The sequence below is a fragment of the Erithacus rubecula genome (assembly GCF_903797595.1).
Source record: "Erithacus rubecula genome assembly, chromosome: 2".
Classification (NCBI taxonomy): domain Eukaryota; kingdom Metazoa; phylum Chordata; class Aves; order Passeriformes; family Muscicapidae; genus Erithacus; species Erithacus rubecula.
The window spans coordinates 99748139-99771590 of NC_136685.1; the positions used below are offsets into that span (position 1 = coordinate 99748139).

A 23452-nucleotide genomic window follows, 5' to 3' on the forward strand; every position below is an offset into this window, starting at 1 on the left:
GTATTTACACTTTTCTTGCAAAGGACAGAAAGAAAAGAAATGCCTAGTTTTTTGATGATTAATCTTGTTTGTCTGCATGAAGACTGTTTTCTCTGAGCTTTGGATGCTTGGTCTTTTACAGCTACTGGGCTGCTCCCCTGTAAGATTCTTCCAGAGGATACTGCAGAGCAGCCAGCTGCAATTAAACTGAGAAAACTGTGTCCAAGTCCTTTGACTTCTAATTCTTTGGCTTTCATTATCTCTAAATTCCTTTGTTAGTGCTGTCACTCTGTCAAAGTATGATCACACTTGCCTAGACCTTTGCCCATGATTTTGTATAGCCCTAACCTGATTAAGAATCTGAGGGTTTTCTCCTCATTTCATTAGGGAGTATTAAAATGAATTATCCTGATATGGAGACTATAAAATAGGTTTAAAAAAATCAAGCACTGATTCTCTATGCACCAAAGACCTTACCATCCTGAACCTCACTAGTGATTAAAAAATGTTTGAAAATGCAAAGTGTTGTCTACCTGAAGTCTTCAGGTTTAACAAAATGTCATTGTCCCTCTGTTGAGAATCCATAGTCCCAAATCTTTGCTTAGTCTTTAGCTGGACAAAGTAGACAAGGAATTTAAAGTGTGTTAGAACACATCAGGACTCCTGAGTCTAGTCAAGACTGCACATAAAAATAATATTGCCTTAGAAAGTAAAAAGGCTATGTCCTGCATCTGCTGAGCAAGGGGATTCAATCCCATAGTTTTTTCCTGTGTGCTGGCAGGTTCACAAAATAGGATGCATTCTGACTACAGCTAAACAAACAGCTGGAGGGATGTTGTCTCTGTGCAGAGCCACAGGCCTGTCCCTTTCTGTTTGCAGGCATTCTGCCCATTCCCCACTCTTTGTGTAAAGGCTCCAGCCTTACAGGAGGGTGAGCACACTCACACACAGCATTGGTGTGACCTGAGACTGAGCCCAACAAGTGCCTTCTGTCCCACTTCCCCAGAGCTTGTCACTTAATCTCTGTATGTATATTTTGGCAATGCCCTCTGAAACACCCATCAGTCTGAATCAGACTTTGTGTAGGTAGTGATCATTCACCCATCCCTGGCATTCCCTTTTGGAATCAAGGGAGGGGATTGTCCAGCTCTGCCCTGCAGTGATGTGGCCACACCTCGAGCCCTGTGTGCAATTTGGGGCACCACAATATAAAAAAGGCATGAATCTATTACAGCGTGTCCAAAGAAGGGTTTTGAAGGTGATGAAGGGCCTAGAGGGGAAACCATATGAGGAATGGCTGAGGTCATTTGATCTGTTCAGCCTGGAGGAGACTGAGGGGAAAGCCCACTGGGATCTTCAACATCCTCACAAGTGGAAGTGGAGGGGCAGGCTCTGATCTCTTCACTTGTGTGATCAGTGACAGGATTTGAGGAAATGCCATGAAGCTGGGTTGGGAGAGGTTTAAGTTGGATATCAGGAGAAGGTTCTTCATCCAGAGGGTGGTTGGGCACTGGAACAGGCTCTTCAGGGCAGTGGTCACAGCACCAAGCCTGACAGAGCTCAAGAAGTATTTGTACAATGCTCTAAAGCACAGGATGTGACTCTTGGGGTGACCTGTCCAGGGCCAGGAGCTGGACTCGATGATCTTGATGTGTCCCTTCCAACTCAGCATTTTCTGTGGCTCTATGGTTCTATGACAAAATGGTAAGCTACACACAAAACTGGCAACCCAAAGCAGCTCAGGTCAGATTTGGTTGCTGCTGTAACCCCCTCAATATCCTTGGAGTACCAGCATTGTTTCCTCTACATTTAAGTGTAAGAGACCACCAAAGAATGAATACTCAACACATTTGTCATTTCTAGTGCTGTTTGTAAATGAACTCCCCAGCCAAGAGCTATTGCATATTTTGAATTCCAAGAAGGCAATGTTCTGTGTCTTCCTACATGTGCCAGTGCTGAACAGTTAAAAAAGGACAGTGAAAAAATTTACCCTGTTCAGTCTAAGAAAAGTGATACTTCTATTATCTTGAAACACAGTTCTGCTTTATCTGGCTTTACTTTCAGTGGAAGGGAAGACACATAGTGCTTTCCTATTGCCACCTGGTTCTGGCAATGCAGGATCTGATTGTAAGCCACTTAAAGTTCCTGTAACCAATAATTACTTTGGATCTCACTAATAAGAAACTCTGCTCTCAGCAATATGGAGAAGAATTAAAAGTAAATAAAGGCCACATGTTTACAGAGCCCTTCCCATGTCATTAACATTTCTAGTTGATAGAATGTACTGTTTCTTACTCCTGTGTGTAGAAGATGCTTGCCCTGCCTGTGGAATGCCAATGAGGGATGTTGTGCAGGCACAGTCCCTAAGTGCCTTGGCTTCTTCAAGGGCCTTTTATTCAGATCTTCTTCCAAGCCTGGCAGGACAGGTGAACCTCTGTGGAAGCAAAATTGTGAATGTCTTCTTTATTTTGTTAGTTATGCATAACCCTCCCTCTGCCTTCAGCACTGAAAGCTTTTGCTGGTTTTTGCCTTCTTAGGGTGGTAGTTTCTCTCCTAATAGGTACTTAGGGAAAAACACCTGGAACCATCTATCTCTGGTCTACTGTTTCTGTATCTGGTGTATTTATTCTTTTTAAACTTCAAACACAGGATGTGTATGTGTGTGAAAAGGAGATCAGGCATCTACATTTAGATGTTTGGTAGGAAGTGAGTGTCTTCAAGGTTCCTTTATAATCACTGGAGCTAAGACCTCTGGAAAACCATTCAGGACATCAAAATCATCCCTGCTAAATCATCCTCTGGAGAAGCATCTCTCTTTCCACTGCCTGTACAGGAAGCCCACAGAGAGCAGACTGAATTACCACAGCTGAAATAAGATGCTGCAGAGGGTGGCTTAAATACCCCAGCAGTTTGAGCTACTACTCACCCACTGAAAGGCTTGAAAGGCTTCCAGTTTTCCCATTAATGTAGTCACTCTGCTCACCTAAGCAAAAAATTAAAAAAAAAAAGTGTCTTTGCAAAAAAGTGTGTATTAAGCACCAGTCTTTATTGCATCAAACATCACTTTTAAATCCTCTCCCCAGGAAGCTGTTGACACATGTTGGAGTCACTCTACCACCTTCTCCCAGTAAATGTGTCTGTAATTGTATTTGTGTCTATGGTTACACGTTGCTGGGGAGGTGTTGGCATGCTGATCTAGGCCTGCAAGCCAACCAGCACAGCCTATGGCTTCATGGCCCTATATGGCAGTTCACCTGTGGAGGCAACCAGGATCTCCCTCTGGATCTCTTTGAGGTCTAAACTAAGTAGCTTAGGAGATGGCAAATGGAGCTGCTGTGTGTCTGAGATGGGTGGCAGTCTCTGGCAGGGAAAGCTGTCACCTCGTGTTTGAAACCTGGCTCACATCACCCTGCAAGTTATGAAGAATGTTCCTTCCTGCCATGCCCTCTCCAGAACAAGATGTTCTCTGTGGAGCAGTGTGCTCTGAAAGGCCAGGTCTGGCTACTCCCTTCCAGCACTGTAGGTAGATGAAGATGGCTTTAGCATAAAGGAAGACACAAAATTACCTGGAGGCTGTCCAGAGGCAGGTGGGAACGGGCTGAGAAGGTGGAGATCTGTTTGGTCTGGTGACATGGCTGTGTAAATTCACTGTCTAAAATCCCTTGAGAAAAGAGAAGGACATGCAGGGAGTCATTGGTTGCAGTTAGTTTGGGGTGGGGGGAGTTTTCTTAAGGCCAGGTGCAGGAAAGCTTGAAAGCACACATTTCAGCATAATTAGAGGGTTTTCTGACATGGAGATAAAACTTGATATGCAAAGTGTGTGCATTTGGATTTCATGTTGCACTACACCTCCAGATTTGGCCTTTATCTTACCTTTACATCAGGATGTTAGGCAATTCACCACCACCTGCAATTTACTTTGACTCTGGTGATTGTTAATCCTTACAGCATGGATTGAAGACATCTTTTAGAAAATATTCCAGTTTGTTACTTGGTCATTAAGTTGAAAAGGTCTGTGTACCTTGAAAAAGGTGATAATAATATGATGAAAGTGTAAAGAAAGCTAAGTGATACTAAGAAGTTAGGTTATGGTCTTCTCTTTATTCATCCACCCATTAGAGGATGAAAGGGCATGTAATGAGACAGAAGAGTGGCACACTGAGGGCAGATGGGGATTTTCTTTGCATGTAGTATGTTGCCATTCCTGAACAATATCCACATGCATAAATGTAACAGGATCCTGCAAAAGGTCAGTCATTAAATAGCCTCCAACACCGACTGGAATAGCAGAGATAAAAATACAAATTTCAAGATTATTGAATGGGCTTCTGAGGTCAGCTATGCTATAGCTGTCTGTCACAGCATTCCTTGTGCTGTCCTCTGAAACACATTCCAGTTAACACAACCAAAGCCTGGGAGCTATTTGCTCTGCCAGTTTTATCAAGTGTAATAGTCACTATGCTCCTGTGATGGTCCCTGACCATCACTTTATTTATATTGGATGCAATAAAAGTCTGCTGGGATTCTGATACTACTTGAGTGACTGCTGAATGCTCTGAGTGTACTTTAGTTATGTCTTCCACAAGTGAACTCATATTCTGCTCTGCTTATAGGTGTATGTTTTGGCTCCTAGTGGAAAGTTTCAGACATCTTCTGGTCCTGTACAAGTCTTGTCTAAACCAGCACAATGGCAGAACTGTTAACCTGGCTGATATAATTCCCAGAGAGCCTGGAACAGCTTCTCTGACATGAGACATATAAATGCTTTATGAGATCTGTGAGTTTATGATAGATGCTGCTACACTTTGGCCCTGCACAGCCAGCCCCTGGTTGCCTCACAACCAACTTTGCTGACAGTCAGCTTGGCCGTCCCAGCTGTCTGCCCACATCTGTACAGTTTTGTTCCAAGGAATAAGCCTTGCACTTTGCAGTCCTGGTGATATTTAGTGAGCCAGAGTCCTCTGGACCATGTTTAGCTGTGCAACATGGGCACCTTAAACACTGGTAGCTGAGACCCAGGAGTGAGCCCCTGAAGGATGCCTAGGGATGGCTTGATACTGATAATTTCGTGTGCAATGGGATCAGGTAAGACAGGAGACATATGGGCCTTCTGACCTCAAATCTTTCCATCCAAGAAAGGAAAAGAAAGAGATTCAGCCTTTTCACAGCTTCCCTCAGAGGATGCTCTCAGAGATAAAACTGCTGCGCTTGCAGTTGTTGAATTTCTGAGCTGTGCATTCCTGCCCTTTCCTTCTACACCAAACAGTGAAATGTTTGCTGCTACTGTCCAGGAATTCATCTGTTGGTATTTTAATATGCATGTGTATGATCACCCAGTTGCTACAATTACACTGTGGGAATCTTGTTTCTAAAAATACACCAATCTCTGCTGCTCTCCAACACTAGCATGGGGTAATGGATCGTGTTCCCTAGTTGCCAGTCACATATAGGAATTTAAGTTCTTCCTGGCACACACAGGAAGAAGTTAATCAATACAGCTGGAAATGCATAAAGACTGCAGCAATTATAATTATAACTAATTTCCCTTTCACTTAAAAACATAATCTTCTAGCCTGCATTATGACAGCTTCAATTTTACAATGCATTAAAACAATCATGGGCTTCCCTTTGCTAAATAAAATCCTGTCATTTTGCTTCAGAGCATCTTTGGAGTAGTTCAAAATGGTAAGGTTTATTATGGGAACCTTAAACCAGCTCCTACTCCAGCAGGTGCTCTGGTGCTATCAGACCCAAAAAAATATATCAGACCCACCAAAACTGAGAGAGATTTTGCATCACTCAAGTTGTGATTGCTGTATTTTGTCCAGGGAAATGTGTGCACACCTTCTTTTACATTTAAGGTGCAGCAAACTCCCTGATCTTGTCCTATTTCCTCTCCTGCATTATTTAAATGGCAGTTGAAAGCACTGTGAGTCAGTGGAGGCTGTGAAAAAAAATTGACAGAATGCCATTCATTTTTACTATTATAAAGAGCCATATTTTGGAAGGATTTTGCATTGCAAATAGTGCCTCTGATTCCAGAGGAACTACTCAGTGTATAGCCTTACTCATTGTATATTTTGCCCAATATACAATATACAATAATGTCTGCCTGGTGAGCAAAGGAGGGGGTTTGGGAGCCTGAACTTCAGTGTTGTAGCCAAAAGTCACAGTGATGAGACATTGTGTGGAAATCAGTGTACTCCAAATTACAGCACTGACTGCTGAGTAAGGGCTATTGTGTCTCTGTTCTTGCCTCTCCCTGCCCATAGAATTAGAGCAATCATGATAGAAATGGCAAGGGGCATTCGTGAATTAATGCTAATTTTGGATTTTGTCAGTGCTTTGGAGTTCTTCACTGAGCGGTGCCACATAAAGTACACCTTGGTTGGTGTCTGTTAGAAGACACATAAAGGTCTGAAGCCACAGAAGAGTTCTTCTGGAACTGGGGTTTCCAGCCATGATTCTCTTGGAGGGAGAGGATTGGCCACCCCTGAGAAAAGGCAATGGAAATAGAGGGGAATGCACGTGGAAGGTGTGTTCAGCACTCATGCAGTAATCCAAAGCTGCTCCCAGTTTTACCCCTCAGAGTCTGTATAATAGCCACTGTAGCTCATTGTGACTTTTTTCCAAAAGTGGGGTGTAAAAGGAACCCCTTAATCCTCGCTGCAGGCTTTTTACTTTTAAATTAAAACACTTTGTTTTCCCCTAGAGGTTGTAGTCAATCTGTTACTTTCCTGAGAGTGTTTTTTCTACCTAGAGCCATATTCTGTCATTAGTTGTGGTCTGGATCTCTCTTAGACAGCCATTATCTTTCCCACTGAACAGAAAATTTCTTAGAGAGCAGCCAGGAACGAATCCTCTCTGCCTCTTGGAGCGTGCAGTGCTGGAGCTGCTACTGGAGCTTGTCATACATTACAATTCTGTCAGCACTGGTCTTTTGCCCATCAAAGGGGATTTTGGAGCCAGGGGAAGGCAGAGCCACTGAGCACTGTCAGAAACCTCCAGCATTCCCATCCGTGCTTGGCAAGAGGCAGCTCCACAAGAATGGAGCTTTATTTCTCTGCTCCATCAAAGCAACTCCAGCCTGTGGCTCTGCTGTTAGTATCAGATTGCTTAGGACTGAAATCCTGCATTTCTCTGCTGATCTACTGTTCAGCTTCAGTGGAGTTTTTCTGATTGACCAGGCTTTTGTTCCTGCCTTTCAGAGTCACAAGGCAGCCCTGCTCTGCCAACCAGGAGTCAGCATAGCTCTAATTTGCTGTCACTTCTTACTCCTGAGAGAGAGCAGCAGGTCTCCTCCTGCCTGCTGGGAAGACACCTCCTTCTCAGGGTCTGTCACAGAATGACCTCTCCTGGCTTCACAGCCCTGGTCTAGCAAGGCACCAGTGAGGAAACTGAAACCTCAAAACTTCAACAGGATAAGAAATGTGTAACTTCTGAAGAATGCTGGAGCCAACAGGATGTTTCAGAGCCAGCCTCTATTCCTAGAAAAGTGATGAAAGTCATAATTTAAAAATTAAATCAAGTGCAGGGCTAGCAAAGTCATATTGGTGGTATTGCTGTGAGTAAATCCCTCAACATGAATTGGCTTTATTTGAAGCTCAGAAACACTCCACCAAAATAAGGCCCAGCTGTGAGGTGTCTGTCATATTGACCTGACCTGGAGAGAAGCACACATGGCTCTTGCCACATCAGGTGTCCTCCTTGCCCCTTCTCTTCACCTCAAAACATGTCTGTAGCTTACTTCAGTACTACAGGTCAAATGAGAGCCTTCCAAGGGACTCTGTAGGAGTTAGCCCATGCAAGTGGTGAAATTCAATGTATACCTCCCCAGGCACTTCTGTAAGTGCTGTGCTTCTGCTGTCTGCTGGGGACTAGATGATGTTTTTATACCATTCACAGCCATTTCTGGTTTGCACTGGGGTTACCAAATGCTGTGTTTTACCTCAGAATCTCCAGATATCACCATATTCCTTCTTAGGGTTGTGTGCAGGAAGCAAAGGGCCACTCTCTCTCTGGCTTTGAGCAAAGAGATTAATACTTATGGCTTAGAGCTAGGATGAACTTCCTGTGCAGTATCTGAATCAGTAATTTTATTGGGAGAAAAAACACAGAACTAGCTATATTCAAATCCTGTTCATCTGCTGCTTTAGTACTGTATGCATTTTGAGGTTTCCCTCAGAAAACCTCCCCTGTGTTTTACAGCCACAAGAGGATGTAGGGCATAACCCCTTACCCACTTGGGTTGCATGGAATTTTTCCAATAACTTCAACTGAGAGAAGTTAAAGAGCACCAGAAAGTTTCCTCTTGCACTCAGTCAATGTGAACTTTATTTAAGGTGACATCAAAAAGTGAAACACTGGTTCTCATTAATGATCTGGTGGTTTTACCCACCCTGCAACACTCAGCTATGAATGCAGCCCCACCAGAGTGGGATGACACACGTGTGTGAATTACACTGCTGTTTTACCCTGGGCAGAAGTGATCAGTGACCTGTGCCTCATAGCCTGGCTCTGAGGTCTGAGCCTGTTAACTCCTGAGGCTTACACTGCCCAGTGATGTCACCAGGAGCCTTGCAAGAGTCAGCAAGCTGCTCTTTCCTCTAATGAAGTTATGTGATTGTTCTGCACGGTGCATTTAAACTGTAAAGCAATTTTACATAATCTGCGACCAAAGCTACAAATCTCATTCTAAAATTTCACACTATAGTCTAGCAAAGGAAAGAGGCTGAAAAACAGTGAGGAGATAAAAAATGCAGAAGTTAAAGAAGTCAAGAGGGTATGTAATGAGCATTGATAGTTCAGATAAAAGACATAATAACCTAGTGAAGATTTCATGTTTTATTGTTATTAAAAGTCCATTATGAAATCAGCACAACACATAAAAATAGATTTGTGGTGATTGATACATATTACTGTTATTGCCTGGTCGTTTTGTGCACACTCTCACTTTTTAAAATCAGAAGGTAATGGATATAAGATGTTTCACTAGCAAACTGTGAAACCAGTGCTCCTGCAGCAGAGAGAGGCTGTGCTTCCTGTTGACTCTATCCAATGTATAATGCAGTCAGAAATAGTCCTCTATTCACACTTAAAAATAAACTCAGTTTTAGAGTATGCCCCAGCTGAAAATAACTGGAGAGTGAGAGCTAGAAATAACTCCTTTCTTAGGGACCTATTTCCATGAAAGTCAAAGGGATTTTTAACATGGATTTTAAAACCAGAAGGACATAGTTATTTGTTGACAGATGGAGAGGCCTAGCAACAGGAACTAGGGAAGACCTGTGGCAGAGTAGGAGTTTATTATTTTGATCTTGCACATGCTGCTGAATCTCCTTGTTGTAGTAATTGTCTATGTTCATTACAGCAGTGATTGCTGGGAGGAGCTGAGAGGGTGTATCAAAGCCAGATAGGGCGTCTACAGCTCTTTTTTTTTTCCTCCCTGTTTGGGTTGGCCTTGGTTCTAAACCTGCACACCATTCATTCCAAAGTGACTTTCACCTGTGGCTATCTGATCCACGTGAGAAAATCAGAACAATACCACAATTACAAAACCCCTCACCAGGTTACTTACTGTTCCTGCACTGGTATAAGCTTTTCTTCCTTACCTCTGTGCTTGTCACAGCAGGCATTTAGGGCTGCCTTCAGCCCCTGACTCTTGTTCCTGACATTGTCATGCCAACTCCATGTTGACATGGGGTGCTAGGAGGTTGCTAGCTGCCTCAGCAGAATTGCTGTTCTGCAGTTTTCTGCATGGAAAGGTCTTTGTGCAGTCTCAGTGCAGAAAACAGTGCTGGAGTTCTCTGTGGGGAGTATTTCCTGTGGATAGGAGGCCAAATGAGCCCCACATCAGAAATACTGCTTGAATGTTGGTGGGGAAAATACACCTTAGTGGAGTGGCTACTCCTTTATTCTCCTGTTATTTATTTGGGAGCTTCTTTTACATCAGGCAAGCAGGAACATGAACCAATCCATGCTGTCCAAGCTTGTAAGCAGTGCTGGGTTTTTGCCACAAGTCCTGGTAGGGGTTTGCAGCAGGTGGCAGCTAAAAATGTGGAAAAAGCCCATCCCTGGGAAGCTGCCCTGCATCTCCATAGCCTGTGCCCTTGTCTGGCTCTGAAATGCCCACTAATGCCCTCTGAACTCCTGCTCTGTTAGGATTACAGCACATCATGCTGCCTCAGCCTCACTACCAAGCTGATGAGCACTGTGGCTACTCTGGCCTTGCTTCCTCCACAGTGAATAGTTTCAAAGCCAAAGATAAAAATCTCAGTGCTGTTTCCCTGCATGAAAATCTCTGGGCTTCAGTCTCAGCCTCACAGCAGGAGAATGACAAGGGTGGAAAGCTGGCACAGCAGAATGGTGATTCAGGCTCTCCCTTTGGTTTTCAGGCTGTTTACTCAAAACAGCCCTTGAGAAAGATGCTAAGCCTCAAGCACATGTCACATTCAACCGGTTTAGCAATATTACGCCTATTTCTGCTCAAACTAGCCAGGGAGGGGAGGGAGAATATAATATGTTAGTGCAAGTTCTCATAGACAGCATATTCATATTGAGTACAAAATGATCTTTCAAGGTGGGGCAAACATTTCTAATTGTGACACAAAAAGAAGGTATTTTGTAACAGTTTTAACAAGTTGCCTGTGAAAAAGCGTTTGTGTGAAATATGTTTAGACAGACTACCTCACATGACACTGAAATATTTCAAGGCTCTTTCTGAGCAAGCAATAGCCTAGTTTTGTTTTTTTTAAATCAAATCAGCTTTATCACAGCCAATCCCATACATAACTAAATAATTTGGTTGTCTTTTTTTTTTTTTTTTGGTTAGTTGTATTTTTTCTCTTTTTCCTGTTTGGAAAAATAAAGCTATGCTGAGTGTTTCCACTCCACATGGGTTTTACCCATTCAAGACTTCTTTCATTGCAGAATCAACTTCCTCATTCAGAGGAAACCACAGAAATATTCAGCTAATAAATTTTAACATAAGATTTCAAAGGCTGGTTCATTCACTCCTGAAGTCCTACACAATTGCACCTTCCAAGAGGCTCACAGGCTATTTGTCCCTACTGAAAAGCATTTTATAAATCTAATTTGGAAACAGTCTTTATTTCATGTCTATTAGGGCTTACATCCAAAACGAAGATATGTATAATCCCTAGATTGTGGAGACTGAAAAATTCAGGTATAAACTTTGCAGCACAGTCTCCCATTAGAAACTTTTGGATTTGACCCAAAGTCCAACTGAGTAAAAACAATTAAGGCCTCAGTTTTCTCTGACTTACACTGCATTTGCAAGTGTTCTGTAGTTGCTTTTTAACATGATCAGCCAGTGTAAGTCAAGCACAAGTGGAACAGCCCTTGGTTACACAGACACCATCCTTTTTTTGCCTAAAATCGCCTGGTAGTGCCAAGAGCAAAAGAAAAGTAAAAAGGCTTCCAAACAGTTAATAGACAGATAGATGTGGAAGCTTCCTTTAACTGTGACTTTCTGCCCTTTTTTGCCCTTCTCAGCCAAGCTATAACCCATCAGAAGAGGATTCACAGCCATTCTTGCCTTGAAGCCTGGCTCAGAAACCACAACAGGGCAGGATCAGGTGGTGGAGTTATGCAAAGGCAAAACCAGAATCAGGGTCAAAAGAGCATTTTCCCCAGAGAGCAAACTCCTGGGGCAGGAACAAATGGGAGTGCCCAGCACAGCGAGTGGGAACAGGAGCAAGGCAGGATCACCAGGCCCTGGCTCCCACCAGAGATGCCCCTGACACTGCACTGGGTTCACCTTGGCATCCCTGGTGTAGGCACTGTGCTGCACCAGGCCCCCGAGGGACAGCAAAACTGTGGGGGCTGTGAAAATCCAAGGCAGCCAAAATGCTTTTTCTGGGATACAGTAAAGGCATGGAGGAGGAATCTCTACTGGTGTGTGGGCTGTCAGGGAGATTCTCTTTGGGTTTGTGCTACTGTAGGGTCTTGGTGAAACTTACACTTCCCACTGGGTCAATGGGCCAGGCCCAGGCTATGGCTCTGCATCAGCAAACCTGGCTTTGGATGTCCAGCTGGAGAAAGCACTAGGCACAGAGGGTGCTAAATTTCTCTCCAAACAGAATTCATCTTCTGCCTGCATCAGCTTTGGAATCACAGGGAATTTCCAAGCTGGAGAAAAATCCAAAATACCTCATGTAGAAGCACCTTTCCCTTGGATTTTTATTATCATACTTTTTAAGAATATATTTTGTACCGAAACACTGTCAGCATTCTTTATACAATGGAAAATGACACAGTCATTATGTATCATGTAAAAGAGTAAAAACAGAGCAAGACAGGAACATTTCAGCTCAATCTGGAGTACAAATAGAATCTGATGTACAGATTAAAAGTCACACATCAGATAAAAAGTTCATCTGGAAAACAACAAGTTCTCTTTTATTTTGGAAGTAGGAAGAAAAGTCAGGGAACATCGAATGTTAAGGCTAAAAATTAAAATTTTAACTTGTATTTTATAGGTGGCAGCCTGATTCTTAATTCATCTGCAGCAGCAACAACCCCCCTGCTTTACAAAGAGATTTGCACTTGCAAGAAATAAGAATCAGGCTTCTATGCTTGGAGGACTCTGATTGACCTCAACAGGCTTTGGACTAGAGCCACAGTTGGAATTTCAGCTTGCACGTCTAAGGCTTCTTAACTGCAGGCCAAATTAGCACAAAATGAGGCTTTGCATTGGCATTCTATCCTTAACTTTAGATATTCCAGTTCTGGTTGCTTTAAACCACATTTTTATTGCAGGTTTAACATAGTTCTGTGTGTGAGATACTTTTTTTGTTTTTTCTTAAATACTGCACTACAAAGGATGTTTTTATAGTCTGTGTTTTAGTCCCTATATTATGTGTGTTCAAAATTACCTAAATGTATGTTTATATCATCATTACAACTACTCAGAAAGACCCACTAAAGTCCACTGTGAGCAGCCAAGGAAAAGTGTATTTAGTCCTAAAGAAGTCAAGAAAAGTGGCTGTGTTCATTTATAGTGTAGAGTAATGACTGTGTTTATTCAGCTATACCTACTATTTTAAAAGCTACTTGAAAAGTTATTATTCATGTGCAGTAGCTGATTTTCAAGCATTAATAACTTGGCTGTCTAGACAAGTTTTAATTGTCATATCAAAGGCCAAATATGTTCTCAAACAAGTGTAAAGAATTTCCCATCTCCCTTGGAAAAAGGCTGGTTCTCTTCCTGAACTAAGAGATTGCCAAATTTAACTTTTTCTCAGATTATGAAAGAACAGAAAACCCACAAATTTGCTGTTTAAGTTTTTAAAATGGATCGACTTCAACTCAAACTTATCCTGTGCAGCTAAGTTAGTAAGCCCTGAAAAACAGATTCTAGTGAATATGCAGAGTCCTCCCTCATCAACTACCATGCCCACATTTTCCCAGGGCCTAGAGGGCTCCATTAAAATGTAACTAAATGTGCGATAGGAAACATGGTTTTTCAAGAACGATATGTAAAGTTTACCCGAAGAACCTAAGACATTTTGTACATTCAAAATGTTTACACTTTGCTGCTCTTAATCGTCAGTAAGATCATTCATTTTTACTAATAATACATACAATGAGTATAAATAAATAAACTACAGATAAGTTTTAAAAATTGCATTAACAATACGTTGTGCAAAAACTCATAACGATCTACATTCTATGCAAATACCCTGACTAAAATACACAGGCTGTGTCGATACACCCTCAGTCAGTTTTTGCACAGTCCTTGGGCCAAACCAGCAGCTGAGGGAAATCAGCAAAACTCCATTACAAGCTATGGAGGTAATGCTGATTTACACCAGCGGATGGGCAGCCCCAAGGTGTGTGCAAAAATGCCATAGAAATCAGTGGGAATTGTGCTTGACTAAGGACTAGACAGTTTGATTGTACCCCATTAAAGTGAGTGGGAGTCTTGCCATTGATTTCCATGGAACCAGGCTCAGGCCCTGGGTAAGGACATCAGCACGTGGCCCTATGTTGTGCTACACTACTCCACTTCAGTGCAGAAACAATACTTGCAAAAGAAAAACTTGTTTTTGTCGTCACTACTGTTCAGTAACCGGTTTTAGCGCTGCATTTCAGAGATTGCCTTTTCTGTGAGACTTGAAACGAGACTGCAAGTCTTTCTGAATCCATTCCAATTTGATTATCCAGCACAGGTGGGCTACTTTGATCCAAGAAAAACGGCTTAATGTCTATAAACCAACAGTGCTCTTCGTTAGGATAAAAAACAGCCCGGTTCATCGGCACAGGAGTGAAGAACTGCATGCGGAAAAGGAACAGGGCAGCCTTCCTACCATAGCTGTGTCCAGAGCCGGCTGTCACTGCTCCCAACAGACGATGGCACCTGAGCTGGTTTGGAATCTGCAGTCCTAACAAGCTCAGCCCAGTTTTGTAAGCTGAAGATCTCCATTTATCTTTATTGTGTCAATTGCTGACAGTGTTTCAATACGGTGGTAAAAATCAAACAGCTGATGTCCATCCACAAATATTCTAAAACGGGGATGCTCGCAAAGAATCTCAACCTGTAAAAGATAAAATGTTGAAGCGTGTTGCTCACAGTGTAACTGGGAAGTTGTTTCACAGCACACAAAGAGCACTTCAAATAGCATTGATGCAGCATGTTGTGCTACTTATGTGCCACGCAGGAGACAAAGGTGAGACCGGTTTGCCCCGTTGACACCAGTTACACTATGATGGATCTGCTCTTACTGCACAGGGACACTAATCCAATCTCAGGTTGTTGTAGCAGTAAGCATGCTGCAACTCAGTCCATTGGCTACTGGAAGGTTTTGTGTCTTGGAATAATGCCAGAGACAGACTCAAACTGCTAATCACAGCCCGGGGGAATTTTACTTCCCACCCAAACCTTGCATTCCTTGCTACAAAGTTATTGGTTTTGGCGGTTTGGTTTTTTTTTTTTTTTGTTTGTTGGGGTTTTTTAAATTTTTTTGGGGTTTTTTTGTCTGCATATGGAGGCAGTTCCCTCTCCAATGCTTTCCACACTACTTTTAATTTCCTGGAAGGGAGTAAACACAGAAAGGGGATATAAGTTTGTCCTCCCCTCCCACACATACACAGCTGCTGCAGAACTAAAAACCCTTGACTCCTGTCGCTGCAGACAGTCCCTGCCAGACCAGACTCCATCCTGGGGCTGCAGTGAAGGAAATGCAGTGCAGGATTGCTGGGAATTCAGCTAGGCAGTTCTCAGGAGGTACAAACAGGATCAGGGAGGGACACAGCTCCTGAGAGACCTGCAGAAATGTTCTGGAAAAGCAACAAAGCCTGGAGCTGAACAAGCTTGGACACGTTAGGAGATTCCTGATGTTTGGGGTGGCTTGAGAGGGTGCCCTGTTGTAAAGCTCTGCTGAAACTGCCCTGACAGGAAGCTGGGACATGAGGGCACAGAATGTGCACTTTTACAGGCCCTTGGAGATCTCCAGGTCCAGACACACGAAGGAAAAAATCTTCAGGGAAGCAACATGTAAATCCTGGGTCATTTCCAGAAGCTGGAAGTCCAGAGTGAAGTGCTGCTACCAGACACTTGACTCTGCTGTTATTACAGTGTATAAAAATGAGAACAGGGCCTGCGACAAACAGACTGAGCCAAAGCCCAAGTGACTTGGAGCACGTTGCACTGGGAGAAGTGGCAGCAGCAGTCCAGGAGAGCTGGAACTCCTGGATCCCTGGTAAAGCACCAGGTGCCAGGGAAGCGACCGTGCTGCTATGGAGCTCCTGTGTCACTGCAGCAGTGCCTGCCTGAGGCCTTGTTATGTAAAAGATATGGTTAACACTGCTCACAGTCCGCTTTTCACATCACCCGCGGCCACGCCACAGCGCTAATTGGACTGGATCACAAGTAATTGGCAAGAACTCTTAATAATCTAATTTATTCACTGAGAGGGAGACCATCAAAGGTACAAAGTCAATTGGGAGCCTCAATTCTGTTTGGGCATTTGGGAAAAAAGGAGGAAAAAAAGGCAAAATAACAACTCCCTTTCTACAGCCTCCCATGCTAGATGTGCAATATTGCTGCCCTGTCATCTGTCATTAGTGGGACATGCACAAAACTTGCTCCGGGTAATTTGTCTGGCTCGTCTGAGGGCCCAGTCACCACCCAGTGCAGAAAGCACTGGAACCCTCTCAGATGGAGCAGGACCCAGCCTCCAAGCCTTTTCAAATTCCCACACCACCAAAGGGTGTTGCCAGTTCTGATGGGAGGGTGAGTTTGTAGGAGCAAGTAGAGCGCAACCAATTTGCAGCAAAACCAGTCATAAACACCCTCTTAACAGCAAGCATCTGGGGAGATGGTGAGCTTTTGGGGTTGGGGGAGATTATCTTGGGGGCAAGAAGGATTAAGAGAGTTTGGCAGCTGGTCCTAGCACTGGCATGTAGCAGAGGGGCCAGTGAGGTTTTGTAAGAGGGACAGGCGAGGAGGAGAGGTTTTCTGGGTCAGCTGCATGGAAAAGGCAAGCAGCCTTTTTTCCTCCATGTAGTGAGAGAAGCAGCTCTCTGCAGCTGCATAGTTTGTTAGTCCTGATTTGCAAAGACATATTCACATAACCATAAACACTACAGATGGGAGTCTGCTTCTAGGTCAACCCAGTCCATCCACAGCACCACAGCACTTCCATGTACACCATTTTCAAGTGACTAGTTTTAAATTTGAGGGAAGGTTTAATCCCAGGGTTGAGAAAAGAATACCACTATTGCTTAGCTGTTTAATCTGCTAACACGAAGAGCTATGGTCAACCTTAAGATAACATCCCTGAAGACAAAGGATGACGATGATCCTTATTAGCTGCACTAAACTGCAAACAGTATGTCCATTAAAAAAACCATCAATATATACAGCAGTCCCACTGAATATTAACATTTTCCAGTAATAACTTGTAATGCACTAATAACATAGAGGTACTTCTTAATTTATGGTTATAAAACTAAGCTCAGGAAGTTGCGCTTCATCACACAGTATTACAACCTCCAACTTGTCATAGCGCCCAGGTGAGGCGTTCACAGCCCCATCTGAACCGCCTGCAGCTGCACGTAGCAGAGGGATCTCCATGCAACTTGATGGATACAAACAAACCAGCAACTGGTGTCTCCACCAGAGCAGTGCGGGCTACACTGTGATTTCATGAAAGGCACCTCAGGTTCTGCTGCAACTCGTATCAAATGACACTTTATCAGATATGGTGAAAGCCACTGCCATCCTGGTACTCACCCTAAAAGGCTGGTCCGGTATGAATGGAAAGTAAGGAATAGATGACTGCTCTTCCCCCCATTCTCCAGCTACACAAGAGTTTCTGACAAACTGTCTCTCTGTAAACACAGCTTTCAGTTCTATGGCTACATCCGCAGGAGGATCTTCTGACTCCCCACAAGTCAGACTGATGCCAAAGCTGCAACACAAACAGAACAGCGCTCATTCAGCCAGAAAAAAGCAAATAATTCCCAAATGCCGACAGTCTTATTTCCCAGCTTATTAAAGCCATATAGCGGCACATGCTGAAAGACAGCTCAGCTCGTTCAAAGCTCTCTGAAAGCTCATCAGGGACACGAACATGGTTATGGAATATACATGTGTGTGTGCATAGCATTGTGCAGATATCTGCACACATACACAGACATATATATTTGATATGCTCCTTCACTCCCAAGTGAAAACGGAATCCCTTGAAGAAATGCCCCCTCTATGGGTCAAGGGAGAAATCAGCATGCTATATTTAAAATGATAAAAATAATCCTTTCCAGAAAGGAGGGATCCGTGCGTCTCTGTGTGTGTGTACGTGTGGGTGGCCGTCCCCCTTCGCCCCCTCCCCGGGCCCGGTGCCCCCGGCACGGGCAGCCCTGTCTAGGTGTTACCTCTCGGGGTTGAGGTCCACTATGCCCATAACTAAGATCTTCTTTCCCGGCCTCATTCCTCCTTTGATGTGCCCACAGAAGGGGACGATCTGGAAAGGACATGGGGAAGGTGGCGAGGGTCAGCTCGGCATCAGCAGCGGCCGCCCTTGTGCAGCCGGAGCTGAGCGGGGGTGGGGGTGAATAAAGGGGTTGACAAAATAAAATACACCACTACCTCCACCAAAAAATTAATAATAATTAAAAAAAAAAAACCAAAACAAAAAAAAACAAAACAAAACCCAAACACAAAGGTGGTTTACCAGGCGAGGGAAGTACACATCAGCTTGCACCGGAGATCCCAGGGAGTTGTTTAAATGCCCGTCCTCTATTTTCTGCAGGTGAAAAGGAGAGCGCTGAGGCAGGGCCGGGCGGAGCCCCTGGCCCGCGCCGCTCCGCAGGTGCTCTGCCCGGCCCCCAGCCCCGTCCCGGTGCCAGCCCCGTCCCGGTGCCCACGGCCGCACTCACCAGCGCGTCCCGCTCCGCCACGGTCCCCGCCATCTTGTGGAAGCGGTGGCGGCGGCGCTGGGGACAGGGCGGAGGGCGGGGGAGAGGGAGGGATGGAGGGAGGGAGGGGGTCTGTGGCAGCCCTGGCGGCGGAGGGGTAGCGGCGTTGCCGGAGCGGAGCCGGTGCAGAAGTAGGAAGGCGAGGAGGAGGAGGAGGAGGAGGAGGAAGAGGAGGAGGGGAGGTGGCTGGCTGGCACTGCCTCGCCCGGCGGGGAGCCCAGCCCTTGGCCCGAGGGGGAGCCGGGCAGGGCGGGGCGGGGGCTGCTGCCGCTTCCTCCGCTCCGCAGCCCCGCGGCGAGGCTGTCCCTCGGCGGGCGGCGAGAGCGCGGCTCCGCCGGGCTGAGGGGACGGCGCTGGGCCCGGCCCCTCACCGGGCGCCTGCAGGTGATGGGTGCCTGCGGAGGGGCCACAGCAGCCCCGCGCCCGTCCTGTCAGGGATCACCTTTATGTCCGAGCTTTGGACACCTCGGCCAAGAGGATGTGCCGAGCCGGGCGTCCTGGGTGACTCCCTTCCTTCTGAAGTGGGGACACTGCTCGGCCCCTCCGAAATGAACCTCGTGGGCCGTGGCGGGGACCCTCAGGGCGCTGAGGCCCCGAGCGGGGTCTGTGGGCAGAGCTCAGGCCGAGGCTGAGGGGACTCTCCCGGCCGAGCGCGGCCGCAGCTCCCCGGGCCCGCCGTGCCTGCAGCCTCCGGCGAGGTGCGGTAATTGCATAAGCCGGGCCGTGCCGGTGAGCTGCCATTGGCATGCAGTGGCCGTAGTTATGCAACGCGGCGGTGTCTGCGGGCGCCCCGCTCTGCGGGAGCTCGGCCACCTCCGGCCGAGGCCGCCGGCCCTGCTGTGCCGCGCCGGGAGCGAATCCCTCGGCTGCAGCACTGCGGGAATGACTCCACGTGCCAAACGTGCTGCATGGCCCTTTGGATGAGCTCAGGGTCTCGGGTGGGGGGAATTGAGGAAGGCTTGCTGTCACTTCTTCCCCACTGGGATTTGATGGCGTGAGCATCCCTTTAGGAAGGTGACACAGTGACTGGATTTGGCCTGTGCTCTGCAGGACCTCACACAGGTGCCTTAGCTTTTCGTGCTGCTTGCTTACACACTGGGCTGGGTTGGTGAATGGGTTGGTGAGGATTAATTACATTGAGTAAAGTGGAGTGGGAGAAGCAAAGTCACTGCAATAGTTAGGGTTTCAGTGTGATGGTGTCCTTTGAGAAACACTTGCAATCAGTGGGTGATGCCATGAGGAATCAAGAGGTAGTGAGTGTAAGAAGAGATTGTGCAAGTGTTTAGACGCTTGGCTATTTTTTCAGTGCCCACTAATTTGGGCATGTTTTGCTCTCTGGATGCCCAGTTGGAAGTGGCTCATAGAAGCTCATATTTGGAAGTCACGTACTGAAGTCATGGCTTCTTCAGAGTGTACCAGCACAGCTGGGCACAGAGGCAGTGAGCATCCCTGTGGCCCAGGTCTCAGCATGGGAAAACCACTCTTTTCTTCTTGCCAAAACACTGAATGTCTCATCACCACACAGAAAAGCATCTTTCGGAAGACTGAATTTGTAAATAGTGCAGTAACATGAGCCTATCACACATCAGAAACAGTTGGCTTTACAGTGGTCAAGTGAGTGCACTCACAAGTTCACCACAAAGTGGAACTGGAATTAGCTTGATGTGTTTCAGCTTCTGTATGCTGCTCACCTCACTATGAGGATGATGATGATGCCAACAGCATGATGGGGTTTTTTTTTTTTCTGTTGGCCTAAGAGATCATCCTAAGCTTTTTATTTTATTATTTTTTAATTTAGTTATATGGTGTTACACATTGTTCAAAGAGCTCTTTTCAGAGCCCTTTGTCTTCTCTGCTGTACAGCAGGCTGTTTTGTTGGATAAAATTTAAATTCATTGGACATAAAATCAGGCCAGCCAGTTGTTTGTGCCAAAGCATGATGTTTTATGAAGGGAGAGGCCATCATTATGTATTTGTTTTGTAGCTGATTTTAAATGAACTTTTTCATTTCAAAATAATTAAATAGCAAGACTTGTCCATTTGGCTAGCTGCTTTGCCTTGTGCTTGTCTTTTTGGCGTGTTTTCCCAAAACTAGCACAAATGCAGCATTTGTTTTGTTGGCCGTGGATTGACTGGAACAACCCTCACTGGGAAATTTTGATGGAAAAGAACATTCATGAGTTTTTAAAACTCTGGTGGCCTCTCTGTTTCTGTGCCATGTTATCCCCTTAGCCTGTAGTAGCCCAGGAGGACCCTGAAGTCCTCTGTATACCATGAGCAGTGTGAGGCAGCCAGAGAGGAGCTCTGCCTCTGTGTGCTGCTGTCCTGCCTGTGTGCTGCTCACTCCTGTAGTTTCTCTGAGTGAAGTGTTCTCCAGCAGATTACCTGCACTGCCCAGCAGTCCATGGAGCAGGATTCCATGTCTGGGCAGCACTGTGCTTCTCACCCATGGAGGGGCTTCCTCAGGACCCAGCTTCCCAGAAGGTTCCCCTCTGCAAAGAGCTGCAGGGTGAGTGCTGCACATAAGCTTCTCTTCTTGTTCTTCTGAAAAGGGAGAGGTTTGAGCCAAATCGGTTTCCTCACCCATGTAGTCCTTGTTAAATCATCAGTACAAAATAGCCCCCATTCAGTATTTTTAACAGCTTACTTGGCAGGGAAGCTCTTGTCATACTTGAGGGTCTGAGCTTGCAGACCTTGTGGTAGTAGCTTGGAGCAACGTGATAAATATTTGTGCACCACTGAAATGGTGCTGAGGTACAAGCTACCAAACTTGTCTGGTTGACCAAGTGCAAAAAACCTTGTGGGTAGGTATTGTCTTCCATTTCTGGGTTTGTACAGCCTTTTGCTCAGTGGGAGCCTGGGACTCTTGAAATGCAGAGAATCATATAAAGATTAAAAAGAAGTGACATGGAGTGAACACTATTTGGGAGCAGTTAATGACATGCCCAACCCAGCCACCAAAGCCATTGCTGAGAACTGGCAAACCCAGAACTTCATCTTAATCCCAGCACCTTGTATCTTGCAGCCACTCCCTTTGATGATTTGAAAAGGTGTATCTAATTCTTAGCTGGCCTTCACTGGCAAGGAATGCAGCAGGATTGCAAATTTGGTGTGGTATAATTACCCTGCCTTTCTTGCCCCATTACCACTGACACTACTCTCCTCATGCCTGGGTTTATAGGCTGACTTGTAGAACCTCTCTGGTTTGTTTTGCTTTTTTAATGACAATGTTGAGAGGATGGGAGGTGTTTGCTGGTTTCATGGAAGCTTCCTTTGGTTTCTGGGTGGCAAGACATCCCAGTCCTGGTTTTTTTAAGACTCGGAAAAAGCTGAGTAATACAATAAAGGAGAATGTCTGGGTATAAATGTGATTCAGTGATTGGAGCTGAGTGTTTAATAGTTCAGAGGAAATGCTCCTTTTCAGAATTACACCTGAATGGCAGTGCTGATAGACAATTATTTGGTTGTGTGGTAGGTTTTTTACCTTGTAGCTTTGCGCCTCTAAATCCTTGGTTAGAGGGGTTTTTTCAGGCATACACCCCTGGGTGGGGTGTCCAAGGCAGGACTTGTGAGAGGATGATACTGACAATTACAGGGGTTTGGTAGGGGCAGGGGGCTGGAAAGCAGAGCAGGAGATGTTGTACATGCCCTCTTGCTGCATGGCTTCAAAGTGTTCTGAGGCCAGATTCCTCTGGCACTGTGCACCGAGGTGAAACCACGGGGTGCTGTGTTCTGGTGGAGATATCCCTGAGCCTGCCCTCCCACGCTCACCCGTGGGAAAGACGAGTGACTGTTATCAGTACGGACAGCGTGGAGGGAGTGTTCAGCAGCCTGTGCTTTCACAGGCTTGTCTGTCACATCCCTTTGGGTAGAGGAGGAAACCTGGGGCCAGGAGCAGCACCCTTCTCTTGACATTTATTTCATGTGCCTTCACTGCTTCTTCTTGCCCCCGTATTATTGCGGTCAAGGGTTTTGCCCTTAAGGTTTGAGCTCTGGCTGTGAGTGAACCCCTGGAGAAGTTGGTTTTCTGGGGCTCCCAGTGACAGATTGTGTAAACTGGTGTTTAAGGAGATGGTCCTGGTGGCTGAACTGCTTGGTCACACACTGTTGCACATCTGGTGCAGAGCATGTGTGTATCAGAAATATCTGTCTTGAAGACTGTTTACTGAAGTTTTCCCCAGGATCTGAGGGCATGTACATAAATGCATGTCAGATACAGTGGAAGCCACCTCCAGCTCACTGCTTGCCTCTTCTTACAGCAAACAGGGCACCAAACTGCACCCACAACTCCCTCTGTCCCCTGGACCACTCTGGGTGTCATGTGGGAGGAAGGAGCTGGCTGGGGGAGAAGACCAGGGAGGTCACCGTGAAGACAAGACATTTGTTACCTGCCTCTTTCCCACTGGCTCCTGCATTGCTGATTTTGGGTGAGTTGTGGTTCCCACATCCTAGAGGAAGGCATGAGACGTTTCCAACTGTGTCCATGCCACACAGAGGGCAGAGGGAGCCCAAGCTCCCAAGGGCAGCACCTCTGTTCTGTCACTGTGCCCTTCCCCACGAGTGCAAAGACTCCTCTCTGCTCTCCTTCTGGGGGTCAGCAGGGCCTGAGGCTGTTTCTGCTCTCTTTCTGAAGTGGAAAGAGCAGTGGGTAGACACAGTGCTGGGATAAGATGGGAGATGCTCCAGGCCAAAATGGGTAGGGAAACACAGCTCCCCAGCTGGGGAGCTGCACGGTTGCAGCAAGCCTTGGGCATATCTGCCTCACAAGAGAGAAGAGATGGCTTAGAGCTCAGCTCACTCCATGTCCATTCCTGCTACACAGGGCACCACAAAGAGCCAAGAGAGCCTGGGCAACCCACGTGGAATTGAGCTCCCTCCATGTCATTGAGAGTCTCTGGGCTTGGTCACTGGTACTGGTGCTCCAACCAAGGAATAGAGGCATCACTGCACACCTTCTCCTACTCCTCTCTTTCCCTCTTCTGTTTTCCAGCCAGTGCTGGGAGCCTGGAGAAACTGGTGGAGGCCAGCAGAG

The 23452-nt window shown here is 45.8% G+C and overlaps 2 protein-coding genes across 2 annotated transcripts in view; one reads left to right on the plus strand and one right to left on the minus strand.

Annotated features, from left to right (window-relative positions):
* Nucleotides 1–23452, plus strand: part of LOC306797957 (uncharacterized protein) — a 63054-nt gene that overhangs the window by 9764 nt on the left and 29838 nt on the right. The window lies entirely within an intron of this gene.
* On the minus strand, nt 12157–19035 carry LGALSL (galectin like). The gene is made up of 5 exons (XM_079297658.1): nt 18382–19035; nt 18177–18248; nt 17878–17966; nt 17237–17414; nt 12157–14537 (listed from the first exon to the last, which is right to left on the minus strand). The coding sequence occupies exons 1-5, from the start codon at nt 18412–18414 to the stop codon at nt 14394–14396; spliced, it is 516 nt and encodes a 171-aa protein (XP_079153784.1). The 5' UTR covers nt 18415–19035; the 3' UTR covers nt 12157–14393.